General features: G+C 38.5%; 1 protein-coding gene across 3 annotated transcripts in view; it reads right to left on the bottom strand.

Moving 5' to 3' along the window:
* The window catches only part of LOC120737679 (receptor-type tyrosine-protein phosphatase N2-like), a 208,468-nt gene extending 196,854 nt beyond the window's left edge, over positions 1 to 11,614 (bottom strand). For all 3 annotated transcript variants that reach the window (XR_005696807.1, XM_040038521.1, XM_040038520.1), the window contains exon 1: positions 11,338 to 11,614. Coding sequence is in view for 2 of the 3 variants with exons in the window: in XM_040038521.1 (XP_039894455.1) it covers positions 11,338 to 11,425 (88 nt within the window). In the remaining variant the exon portion in view is untranslated. The remainder of the gene's footprint in view (positions 1 to 11,337) is intronic.
* Between the last annotated feature and the right edge of the window lie 2,137 nt (positions 11,615 to 13,751).

Raw genomic sequence — 13,751 nt, 5'->3', positions numbered from 1 at the left:
CAAACCAGTAATCCACCACTTATTATACTATTATAACAAGATTGTTCTTAAACAGACCTGTCATATCATCTTATTAAAGACTAATAAATATCTGCATATAATATATGATTTGTGAATCTGATTTCTAAATCACCAAATATCAACATCAGTCTAAAAAACCTTAAATTTGTCAGGCATATTTATGAGATAAAATCTATAGAGATTTTTCTACTGACAAATGTTTTCTAAACTAGCTAGCTCATAATTAAGCTAACATGATATTAAGTGCTATAAACACACTACATAACACATTTCAGTAGGTCAAACCAGAAAAACAAAGGTTCAAAAATCCCCTCGTGTTGACTTTTATTATTTCCAGTTGACTCATTTTCAAACAGAAGCAAACTTCTAAAATATTACAAGAACTTGCACGACGTGGGACGCTAAACTTACTGTATTACTGTACTGTATCTGTCAAGTGGAAAATGGCATGCATCACTGCAATGTGCTGCATAAATGTGTGGGGAACATCTAAAAGCAGCATAAATACCAGAAGCCTAATTTTTCTGTGCCAAATGCTGCGTCATAACAAGACTGTAAATGTCTGAAATATAACTTCTGTTAACAAAAATCTGTTTACATGCGAAAAGTTTACTTAGAGAAGAAATGCACAACAACTTATTTGCTGTTTTGAAGTGAAAATAAATCAAGGACCCTTTCGGAGTTCCAGCTCACTTCTTTTTACCCACGATGCAGTTTGTGTCTGATGGAGACATAACAGAGCAAAGCCATTTGCCATAAGCTTGAGTCTTGTTTTCCGGATATTTTTTTATGTTTCTGTTTTTTTGTAATTAAAAGGAGAATCGCCCACAGCTGTATTTGTTTACATCTCTGCGGAAAAAAAGATGAATAAATCACAGCAGTTTCCAGCAGAGGAAACCTTGTTAAAAGCCAAGACGTGTAAGACAGAAATGCTGTTTACAAAGAGCCCGAGTTTCATTACGGCAGCTTTGAGGCGTTCGTGCAGCATTTGGACCACTTTCTGCATAAAAAGCATAAAAAGAACAAAAAAATATGCAAGCAAGTAAATGGATACAAAGATGCTAACAAATAGCAGGGAATTACAATGTTGGAAAACAAAACGCTGTACAGATTAGCTTTTTCTGGGTTTTTTGGTTGATTTTTGTGTCACTGTTTTTTTTGTGGGGGGGGTTGTCAGAGTAGATCTCACATGTTTAAAACTATGTGAACGCACCAAACCTCTAAATTCTTTATACTTTGGTTCACACTTTCTCCAGGGTCTCTTTCTTTGGACATTGACTACTTTCACACTTTTTACACTGTATTATGTGCACTGTGTCCTTACATTTTTGGGGAAAGTATAGGACAAAAGTTCCAGGCCTAAACTTCTCTAACTGTCTACAGCCAATTAACATTATCTAAAAGAAATGTCCTTAAGAAAAAATTAGCAAAGACCTACAACAGGACCTGAGAAGCGCATTCTCGCTTCAGCTAATCTCATCCGAAATGGTCTCAATGCAATATTAGCTCTCAAAAAGATGTTGTTAAGGAAGGGAACTAAGGAGAAAAGGTTGAGGTATGCCAAACTGCACATGAACTGGCCTGAAAATCAGTGGCAACGGGTCGTGAAGGAGTAATGAACTCAAATATAAGATTTTTGGGTCAAATTGTTCTTAATGTACAGAGGCTGGAGAGAGAGGTGAGTGTCTACAGCTGTCTGTAAAGCACAGTGGAGGCTGTGTCATGGTTTGAACTAACAATGTTTGCAAACACTGCCAATGCAGTAAAAGCACACATAAACAGAAATGCACAAAAAGTCATTTGTCCTTTTCTTTGACCCAAACTTCACTGTTCTACAAAAACCTCCTTTACAAGCTGGAGTTCGTTTATGTATGTTTAAAAGATAGTACTTAAGTATTGTCAAACAGGGTACAAACACTATGATGATGATTCTTTTGATAATTATTGCTAATTCATTAATGTCTAAACTATACATTTTAAATATGACAGAGTCAATGTAAATGTCCACAATAAACTTCATTGCGCTTCCAAAAGAAGACACTAAGATAAAACAGATAAAATCAAAAGTAAGGCAATATAAACATTTTTCCCATTTCACTTCCAAGTAAAAGGCTTCTCCAGTCAGTCGGAGGGTGATGATAAAGAAGATGACTTTGCATGCTCCTTTTGGACTTTTGCTGCCACCCCAAGTTTCTTCTCTCTGGTTTCCTCCCTCTTTAGCAGCCGAGTGTGAAATAGGTTGCAGCATCGCGCTGTGGACCGAAGCCAAGGCGGCCACACGGGAGGAACAGAATTTCAATCAGCTTCACCCTGTGAGCAAAGACCAGTGTCCAGGCTGTGGCCTTTAATGCCTCCTGACAGGGCCATTTTAAAAAAAGAAGAAGAAAAAAAACACTACATGTCCCACAATGCCATATGTCTGTTTGTATAACAGACCTGTTGATCTTGAGGGAAAGGGGCTGGGGCCAGAGAGTTAACTCAGCGCATTCATTAGAAAGATACTTGGATAAAGCGTTGCATTGGCAGATGGATGGATGGTATTTTTTCTATATATATTCGAAGCAGATGCACCCATAAAACCTTTAAATACACTTTACTAGCAGCTAAACTTTATGCATTGGAGCGAGGCGTGTTCTTTTCAAACTCCCGAATTGACTATGTGCAATTATTGCCCTCTGTCTCTTTAACAGCAGACAACTCGCAGCATTTCCTTCAACCTTCTCCTTTAATGTTCTGTTTTCCACCACACAATGTTATCTGTGCAGCAGTGTTTACATCTCCGGACAGCAGATAAAAGTGGAGGCTGCAAGACGCAGCCTTTTAAAAGCTTTCCCCGCCTTAGTACTGTTATTTTTAGTCTGTCTAAAGGCTGACTCACTTTTAGGTTTTTCCCATAGGTGATAAAAAAAGGGGCTTCCTTCGTGGCAGCCTGTGTGTTGTCTACCTACACTGTATATATGTGTAAGTGGCACATGCATCTTGTAGTGTACTATGGCTTCCTTTGCTCTCTTTGTTTTTTCAGCCCATTTTGTCTGGGCTTCAGCTCTGAGAGAAAAGATCAATCACAACATGCCCGACATGACTTCTAACAATTTAGACAGACACAAAAAGAAGGTTTTGGAAGGAAAGACAGTATTGGATTTTTTTTTGTAATCATTATTATTTTGTTGCAGCAAAGCAGGGAAATCCATTTCCCAATTTGGAGGTGTGCACAAACACCCCTTCTTAAATTGGAAGTAATCTCTCTTCATCATCCCCACCTCGGTCTCCTACAGTCACAAAACAACTCCCTCCGTCCCCTTCCCTCTCCTCCTATTATCCTTTTCATCCACATCCACCTCTATCCATCTCTTCCACAGACTGTTCAAAGCCACAGCATTGATCCATCTAGTTGAATGAAGCAGCAAAGCACTGCTTTACTGTCGCTCTTCATTACATCTGGAGTGCACCGTGCAGAATGTGGATTTTTAATTTTTCCAAGAACCAAATGTGCATTTTTTGTGCAGGCACATTGAATCATTTAGTCTTCTATTGTTATTTTGGTTAAGCTTGAATGGCATTCAAAAAGACTTTACTTAGAGGTAAAACAGAACATAGAAACACCTGAAATGTTGGATCTAAAACTTTAATGCACAGGAAAGCTCAGGGCAAATTGTTGGATGGTATAAATAAATCTTTCAGGGAACACTGAACAAAGTTTTACTTGTTAAACTTTATCTGCTAGAACTTCTTTTCATATTCAGCTAAATTGCAGCAGAGACTGTATATATAAAACACAGACAGGTACCATCTGCATTATACAGTAAGTCAAAGTATCCTCAGTTCTAATGATGCACGGCTTTAAGCCTTAATTCAATTTAAATGGTCCCGATGAATCATGATACCATATAGCACTATCGTAGCCTAGCGTTAGCGCTTCATTATCTCTACTTGATCTCTACCGTAAAAGAAAACTTGCCTGCCAACTTGCCAACATAGCATTTTCATATGACTGTAGCACACTGCAAAAATGTGTTATTGGAGTTTAAAAAGGGCATTTACAGGATTTTGTATTGCTTTGTACAGTAGCACTGCTATTAGCATTAGCCATGTTGCTAACCACTGGTAGCTACTTCAAGCTATGTTCCTGGAAAAGTTTTAAAAAAAATCATACGGCTAGCTAGCATAAAAAGCAATAATCATTGAGAGATAAGCAAAGAATATGTTCATGAATACTCCTCTTCAACCTCTTGTTTTGTAGCACTTGCTGATATTCTTTCTGGTAAGTACAAATTCCTTAAGATTTAAAGTGTAGTAAACCAGAACTATCAATCAAATGTTCAGGCGACAACTTTCAAATTCAACAACATAAATTACATTTAGCAATTGCCAAAAGCTGTACTGCGATTTGTATAAATATGATTACACATGTAAGCGGTGTGATATTGAAGGTACATGTAACCTCTAATCACTGCTATACACTAAGCAAACATACATGTAACTGATGACTCCCTCCTCTCCATTGTGTTTAGCATGAACATCAGTGATGGAAAAAAACGACACATTTACTCAGTGTGGAAACTGTTGGAAGACATAAATATCCAGGAACTGACTGGGTGCACTCTGGTGAATCCAAGCATCATTGCACGCAGGAAGAACAACAAACCCTGCAGGGCCAAGCAGACACAATTCACTGAGATAACACTGAGAATAGATGCAGTTTCACGTGCACTGTGACAAAAAAGCAAAACGGGGAGATATTAGTCAACACAGCCAGAAACAGCAATCTGTAGCAGGCAGGGATTAAGAAGAAGCAGGGCAGCAGTGAGTGTGGCAGGCTCTTCATCACACCTTCAGTTTCTGCACTGACTCCAGAAGACTCCAGATTACTTGATATATTGATTAATGGCAAGTCATTCTGGCAAATCCTTGAAGCAAATGAAACACCAGCCAGACTTCACCACATGATGATGTCAGATTTATAATCACTCATTTTATTCTTCCCAAACATCATCCAAAAAACAACATTAGCAGATTTAATAATGAAAGAAGGACAGTGAAATAAAAAAAAGTAGGACTTTATTATAAAGCCAGTATGGATCTGCCAAATACCGCAAGTCCACAGAAAGCTGAGTCAACTCACATATCAACTGCTAAACATGCTGTACTTTGAGAAAACTCAAAAACTAAAAATTCTGACTGAAGGTTAATTATAGTTTATTACCACTGAAGTGTTAGTATTAGTATATAGTGTACTACCAGGTGCAATCCAAGCTGCAAACTTCGAGCCAACATACATGGTAAGTTCCTCAAACAGCCATTTGAGGACAGCTCCCAAAGTGCGTCCAATCCAAGAGACACGTGTGTTCAAATACCCACCTTCACAGAAGAAATAAATGTTTACAATCTAGTACAGAAAAAAAGCTTTGGATCTCTATGGATAGTTATACGGGCCAGACTTATAGTTAGTAACGTGGTTACTTTGATGGCAGCTAATAGCCGTCTCCTACGACTTATCTCTGCCAGTCTCTGAATTAAACCTTTAAACCCTGTTTGGGCTGTTAGTGCAGCAGTGTCACCTGGAGCATTTTATTCAAATCTGACAAATAATATGATGTTCTGTGTATTATAGTCCATCCAGTGTATTTTTAGTTGGTTACTTATTAGCACACATGTGTTTCTTTCCATTGGACACATATAGTTTATATATATTGCTTCATAACCAAGCTTGCTAGCATTAGCTGATAACTTAGTACTCCAAGCACTGGTCCAAATATAGTTACTTTATGCTGGGTACATCTTTTCTATACACTCAATGGTTAGAGATCAATATGACAGGAAAATGACAGAAATCTCCTCCCCAACCTCTTTAAATGGCATTAAATCTGCAACATTTTTATTAAACTTATTGCCTACTTCATACTATAAAACAACTAAAAAGATGCTGATGTGAACTTTTTAGTATGTTTTTTGCTATGCTCAGTGAAAGTTTCATAAAAAGAACTCCACCTGTATTTAGAACAAATAATGCAAGAACACCCAGAAATCCAGGGGAAATCTTAACAGATTTGTCACCATAGCTGGAGCGTGCTTCTGACCAATCACACTGTTCCACTTCTGCAACATAAAAGCTCCCATACACCTGGCTCTGTCCATTTCCTCATGTTTTACAACATAGTTAAAGTAAACCACCTCAGTAGCTCTGCAGGCCTGGCCCGACCCAACCAACCTATCAGCACAAATGAAAAGTTAATGAGCGTTGCCATGGTGACAGTCACACCAGGTGAACAAGCGATGACCTTCTCCACATCCAGGTTAATGATTAAGAAGAATGACATCTCAGCATAGTCACTAGTTGGAATCTCAGGAGGGAAAATCTGACTCACAAAGAGCCTTTACAACAAAAACTCACTGTGACCAGCACAAGATACATGAACATAAATGATAGAATAATAAGATGATAGAAGCTGATTGGTCTACCAATAACATTTATGTCAACATAGTAATTATTTGAACTGTTTAATTACCTAAAAAGCAGCTGCATTATTTTTGGTTTGGGCCTTTGATCGGACAAAATAGGAACAATGGATACCTGAGTTTTTCTGATTAAAAAAAAATGTTTTTGTTTATTTGGTTTTGTGTTATTGATTACCAAGTTTCTCAGGGATCATTCATCTATGATACAAGTTCAAAATTGAAGTAAATGGCCCACATTTTATATCCAGTAGAAATGATACAATATTTTAACAGGATGATGTCCCATTCCATCAAAAGAAATCGAAGACTCATTCTATATCTTGTTCAACCGATCTCTACTTCAAAGCCAAAACACAAAATAGATAAAAGTGAAACCCAAAAAGTGGCGATCCAAGCGGTATGTCTGGGCACGGTTCCCACACAAGAGCTTCCACTTCATCACTCAACACAGATGATTCCAGCTAAGGGGGCATAAGAGAAACTATTAGCAGTGATGGATGATGTTTGGTAGAATACTGTGGTAGGATTGCAGCATCTTGCTGCTGCCTCTGCAAGGCAAAAATATTTCATTTAACTTATTCAGTCTCTGAACTTTAAAAACTAGAAATTTTTTAAGTTTCTAGTGTGTGTGACCGAGGTGTATGCAAAGAAAGTAAAGATTTGGGTTATTTTGATGGAGAAAAAAAAAGCGTGGCATCGTCTTTGAATATCTGATACTTTAAATAATAAGCAAGTATGTCCAGCCAGGTGTTTGAAGACAAGCACAAATGTCATTTGACTCACTTGTATTCATTAAAAACACAATCGGAAAAGGCAGAATGAGCTAACTGCTTCATTACATCATTACACACTGTAAAGGTGGTAATAATTAGTGTAAACATTAACTATGCAGCTTAGTATTTGATATTTACTGTTGGAGTTTAGCTTTGCCTTTCTCAGGCCAAGCTAAATATTACTCAGGTTTAGGATTACAAGCTAAACTGCCCAAAATGAATGAATAACATGAAGGGCAATAAGAACATTACTGTAGTTTTCATTGCTTGCCACATGAAAGAGTCTGCTAAAGATCGTGCTTAAACAGCTTGTTGGCATTATGTTGATGTTTTGGTTCAAAAGTTCAGAGAATAATAACTGAAACCAAACCTTCATTTTCAAGGCAAGCGCTTCTCACCACCCACACTTTTTTCCATCGAACTCCTTCCTAATCTACTCTTTGTCTGACCTTTTCCAACCATGGAAACCTGTCTTTATAAAAGCTATCTGTGTATTTCAAGACTTCTCACTCACACACACACACATTAAAGAAAAAACACACACACATGTGAGAAAAAGCGAGAGATTGCCCGCGCCTTTAAACAAACTGATCATCTTCCTCTGAGCAAAAGAGATTACAACATGATAAACTGCCTTAAAATTTTTAACAAGATCATTGTAAAGTCATTGCTGACTACTCATGAATTTACTCCATCAATCCTTAAATGTTACATGAAATATTACAGCTGTAATGCAGCAACACAGGAGATGAGAGATACCGGGAAAGTATTGGGTCTTGATATCCCCTCTGCACCCTGGTGCTACCGGTCCCTGAAGGCATATTACAGAAACTTTTTAAATATCCAAAGAATATTATGTGCACAAGGTCAGTGTAAAGTCACTTTTGATTAGAAATTAAAATATACAGGTCCCATAAGGGATAATGAAACCCACTCCACTTTCAGGGTAATATAATCCATGTTTACAGTTTCAAGTTCTTTTATGAGGCGGGTTAAAAAAAAAAAAGAGAACGTTATTAACTGAACTCCAGGAAACACTGTCTCTGTTTATAGATGCGACTCACTTTCTATACTTCCATTTTTGGACTTTTCACTTCAATCCTACATTTATCTGACAGATGGAGTATAGATTCAACATGAAACAAGTTAATGCTGCTTTCAAGTAACACCCCGAATTGTCATATGGCAGCGGTATACTCAGAAGTCATTCTTAACAAACACACATGTTCTCGAATGTAATATATTTGCTAAAATGTAGAGTCTGATTAGTGAGATCCCAGAATCTAAGATATCCCAATAAATTTAGGAGAAAGTAACCAATGAAATAGGTCGCGGCAGATGGCCCCGCCCCTCCCTGAGCCTGTTTCTGCCGGAGGTTTCTTCCTGTTAAAGGGAGTTTTTCCTTCCCACTGTTGCCAAAGTGCTTGCTCTTAGGGGATCATATGATTGTTGTTTTTTTTCTCTGTATGTATTATCATAGGGTCTACCTTACAATATAAAGCGCTTTGAGGCGACTGTTGTTGTGATTTGGAGCTATATAAATAAAACTGAATTGAAGGAAACAAAATGTAAAACAACTGATTAACTAAACGATTATTTTTTTTTATATTTAATTGCCTTGTAGTATGATGGCCAGGCCCTAAGTAAGATAAATTCAGTTGTGCAATAACTGTCCAGGTACATAAGGAAAAATAAATCAATTCTGATACACAATATTACGTTCAGTTTCCCTTAAACAGTATTGCGATGGAAGCAGTTTAAGAGTAGACGGTTATTGTTGCCAGAGTGTGCCAGAAGCAAAGAAAAAGAAACTTACTTTCACTTTGTCTCCCTTGAGGTTTAATACATGTAACAAATGTCTTTTTTTTAATTAAATTATACAGAAAACTAGATTTACTTGATATTTCGATGCAAAATATTAACAAAACAAAAGAGTAGATCTACTTATTGAGTACTAAAACTCATACAGAAACAGAAGCCTGTGCGGTGAACATAACCGAGCATTCATAAACTCCAGGCATTTCTCTGAGGACATGGTGGAGACCAAAGCCAGAGCTATAAGACAGTGACCAATGGGAGCAAAGCACTCAGGGATGCAAAAACCATAACTCCAGTGAAAAATATTGCAGCTCAACAACTCTGGATATCAAACTAGGTACATGTGTATGAGCATATTCCCAATATCAAAACCAGTCGTGAAAAAAAAAACAGCAAGTTGAAATCTTACATGTTTAATTTGCTTCCAGCTCCTGGAAATTGCTCTGCGCTGTGTGGCAACTGCAACTTTACACAAACAAGCCCAGGAATCATATTTCTCCAAGACAGTGACTGAAAAAGACTGAAACAAAGGGAGACCCATAGCATGCACCCAACTTCCTACTAACAATGCGATGGACCTTAATTTACAGATGATAAATATGACCACTAGCAAGAACCACCAGCTGACACTGATGACGCAAAGCGATGATTATTTCTTGTTTGCCCCATGTGGAACATTGCTACACCTGTCGGCTTGTTAATGCCACCGACTGCTCACTGATCAGTCAAATAGCGCAAAACCAGACGCAGGACATGAATCACGCCACCTACATTCTTGTGATGCAAATAAAACAGCATCCAGCTTCACAGCGCCACATGGTGTTCAATGACTCTAAAAGGTCCCTTTAAGTTGGAGACCTGTCAAGTAGCAAAATAATGTAAAGGTACAGTACAGCATTTTAAGGAAGAAATGTCAAAACAGCACCACAGGTGCCTACAAACGTGACAGCAGTAATAACAGGTGCTGCTAATATGAGTAAAACCCTCTCGTCTGATGTATTTCAGATTTGTTTATTCCTGCTCCTTCAAAAACATGAACGCTGAAATGGAGACTTTGTCTCTGCTGCTCGTCTCCACAGCTCCACGTGTCCTGTGGTTGCCATACTCTCTGTATGCTGGTTATGTAATCACGGGGAAAGAGGAGAAGGAGGAAGAGGAGGAGGGTCTTGGATACATAGATACACACACCTCCCTCTCAGCACCAGCTTCTTCCTGCTGTTCGTCCCGTACTCACCATCGTATACAGCAAATCTCTGTATCAGTCATGCTTGCAGGCTCCAGGTCTCAAGTCATTGGGGGAATATGAGCTATTTGACTCTATTTATAGACTCTACAGTGCAAGCGAGTGCGTGCACTCTTCTCCAGACACACGCACATGTTTAAATTTCCGATCAATAGCTGCCTCTGTCAGGAGCGCAGAGCTGGAAATTTGAGAGTGCATGTACGATCCCATTTTTCATTGCTTTGCAGTGATGTTATCACTGATGGCTGCTTTTGTTTACAAGCGGGTGTAAACAACCCAGAAGGGCCGTGTGTACGATCTCTCTTTCTAATTTCTACATTTTGAGTGTTGAATCATTAGCTTCAATCTTTTTTAAAAATAAATATATTCTTAAAACAATATTTTAATAAGATCTGGTATTTTCTCTACATCAATTTAAATATTTAATTTGTGGCTGTTATAGTTTTTATTTTAGGTATTTTATGTATGATGCCCGAGACCAATTTTCAATATTTGAGGTTCTTTTTTGGGGTTTTTTTTACATTTCTTTCATTTTTAAAAATGTAAATATGTGTGCTAACCACGATTAACTAGCATATTTTGCAGGAGTTTCTGGTTTGTGCATTCTTCAGATTATTCAATAGTTCCATTGCTGTCACAAAGACTTCAGGACTGACAGATTTAGGCCTGTTTTCACAGTGTAAAAAAGCTCATTTAGCTGTGTACGCTTCACTGTGTCATGTTGTGTTGCTCTAGCAGATTTCCTGTGATGTTCCTGGGAGCTCTGGCACACTGACAGCGGATTATTGCGCTGGAAATGAATCGCAGGATCGCCGTGTTTGTTTTTCCTGCGCTCAGGTGAAGCTGCGGTGAATCAGTCTGCCGGTTCGTGGCAGTCCGCTGATACAATATTTACACAGACCACAACAGAAACAGTCTGCCCCCCAGGTCTCTCTCCAAAATGGCTCTGAGGATAACTCCACAGGGCGCGGACGGAGCTCCGCTCTGTTCATCACGGAGAAAATAATCACCCGTTAATTTACTCACCGAATCGCCTGTCAGCAGAAGCGGGGAAGGAGCTCAGGGAGGCGAGGAGGAGGAGATTGTGGAGGAAAGAGAAATGCAAAGGATCCATGTCTCGTCTGGGTTATTCTCTCAAGTGTTAAAAGGACATTTTTGGTTTGGTTCTTCTTCCTTCCCAGTCAGAGCGGCCCCTTCGCAGCCGGAGGAGCGGAGGAGACGGTGGATGGATGTTGGAGGAGAGGAGAGAGGATGCTGGGCGTTTCTGCTGCTGGAGGCTCGAGCTCTCGCAGCATCAAAACACAAGCACTCACACACTGTACTTCCGATAGACATTTTCCAAAATAAAAGCTCAAATTAAAATAATAATTATTAAAACTTTAGAAACACACACAGGGCGGATCTACTGCGGTGGCATGGGGTGCCACCTTAATTTGCATAGTGTTCTTTTAAAAAATAAGCTTTCATTAACACTTTACAAGTAAGACTGAACCGACAGTGCAGTTTAATGACATTTTGTGTAAATTTAAGTATGTAATCAAATTGTTACATACTTAAATTTACACAAAATGTCAGTAAACTGCACATTTTTTTTTGTGAATGAAATGTTTAATTATGCTAGGGTTTAAGCCAATAAAAATTACAGGCAATGTTTCATGAAACGCGTATACTTACTGCATTTGATGCATTTTAACCATATATAGATTATATTACAGAATGTAACACCTGCATATGTGTAAAGAAGTGCCTTTTATTTTGCCACCCCGCCTGATTTACATGACACACACACACACACACACACACAAACACACACACACACAAACTACATGGAGATAGATAGATGGTTATCGCGCACATTTATCTCACCTTTTGCTTATATACAAATGCAGATGCAAACATAAACACTCTAACAGCTGTCTATATGCACATCCACCCTAGTGGAGGCATAGTAGACTGTCTGGAGTATTTAGGAAAAAACATTTAAATTGATCAAATTGATCAAAATACTTTTTTATATATATTTTTTTGATGATTTTGCTTTATATGTATACGCATAGACGTATTTAACCGTCACTGCAAGGTTCAAATTTTACGTCACAACCGTCTTTAAAGCTTTTATTTTGAAGGTTACATCGCTCTATATCCAGATTCAGTTTTTTTCTGACTTGATGATTTAACAAGGAACTCTGATTCAGCACTACCGCTGCCTTCAGGTGCTGTCGGAGATAATCCCGTTTTTGAGTAGAAGGCAGATGGGAAAAGGGACGTTATTTATATCTACCTACCGAGAAACGTCAGACTTGAAGAACCGGGGATAGACATGGGGGGGAAATGAGCCAAAGAACCTGAAATGTGTGATGTTGGGTGCACAAGAGAAACATTTTGGATGAGCATCTATGACTCCTCTTGATAAATTAACATTCTATTTAGGTCATGGAGTCATTTCCAAAAGAATTAGCAAGCCTCAGTCAATCTCAATCTATAATTTTCATTTCAGATGTGAAAGGAATTTGCCAAGTGAAGGGAACATGATTAAAATACTGCAAAAGTGTTTAATTTGCTTTTAAACTACACTTTTCTACATTGTTTTGAGAAGTGAAGTGCACCTTAGTTCAACGCAGTTTATTCACATAATGCCAACCCACACAATAATCACCTCAAGATGCTTTATACTGCAAAGGAAATACTCTTACATTACTACAGAGAAAACCCCAGCAATCACTCATTGTTCAAACCTACTGTTTGTCAGGAACAGCCAGTCTGAAGAAAGTTGGCATAAAAGCAGAGGAGCTAAAACAGCTTGCGTCAGACAGACAATGAAGAGGATGAGGGACTTTAAGCAGCGAAAAAAGTGACTCTACAAGGGCTCAGGAATAAATAAAATGGGCTAGAAATGATCCTGGTAGATCCCTTTTAAAGAACTATTGAATCTTCATCAACCATTTCTGTTTTATGTCACTCCATGGGAAGATTGGAGTGACTGGTTTTAACCAGTCAGAACTATCTGAAGAGATTAAAAGCTTCTCCTTTGCCACCTTGCTGCTCAGGTCATTTATGACAAACTTGATGAAATGAATTGTACTGTGTGTGTGTGTGTGTGTGTGTGTCAGCATATCTAGGAGCAATCAAAGTGGGTCAGAGTGCGATTCACACAGGTTTTTCCATCTAGAAGAGCAAATCAGTGCTTGCAGAGGCCTTATCAGTCTGTAGGTAAATACTGAAGCATCTCTGACGTTTACACTCAGGACAGGAACAAAATGGAGACACAAGCACACACAAATCACCGACTGATTCTGTCAAACTCTTTGACCTCCTACTTTGTGGTGTGTTCAGGGTCACATAGAGAAACGTATACAATCAGGGTAGCTGTGTTAGTGCTGGAAAAGCTGGAAAATGCAGCACTTGTAAGTGCAGCATCTTTGAGCAGAAAGTAAATAATG

The sequence above is a fragment of the Simochromis diagramma genome, unplaced genomic scaffold (genome assembly GCF_900408965.1).
Source record: "Simochromis diagramma unplaced genomic scaffold, fSimDia1.1 OVJJ01000247.1, whole genome shotgun sequence".
Lineage (NCBI taxonomy): Eukaryota > Metazoa > Chordata > Actinopteri > Cichliformes > Cichlidae > Simochromis > Simochromis diagramma.
The sequence above is the reverse complement of the archived record's forward strand: the minus strand, read 5'-3'. Positions and strand labels throughout refer to the sequence as shown.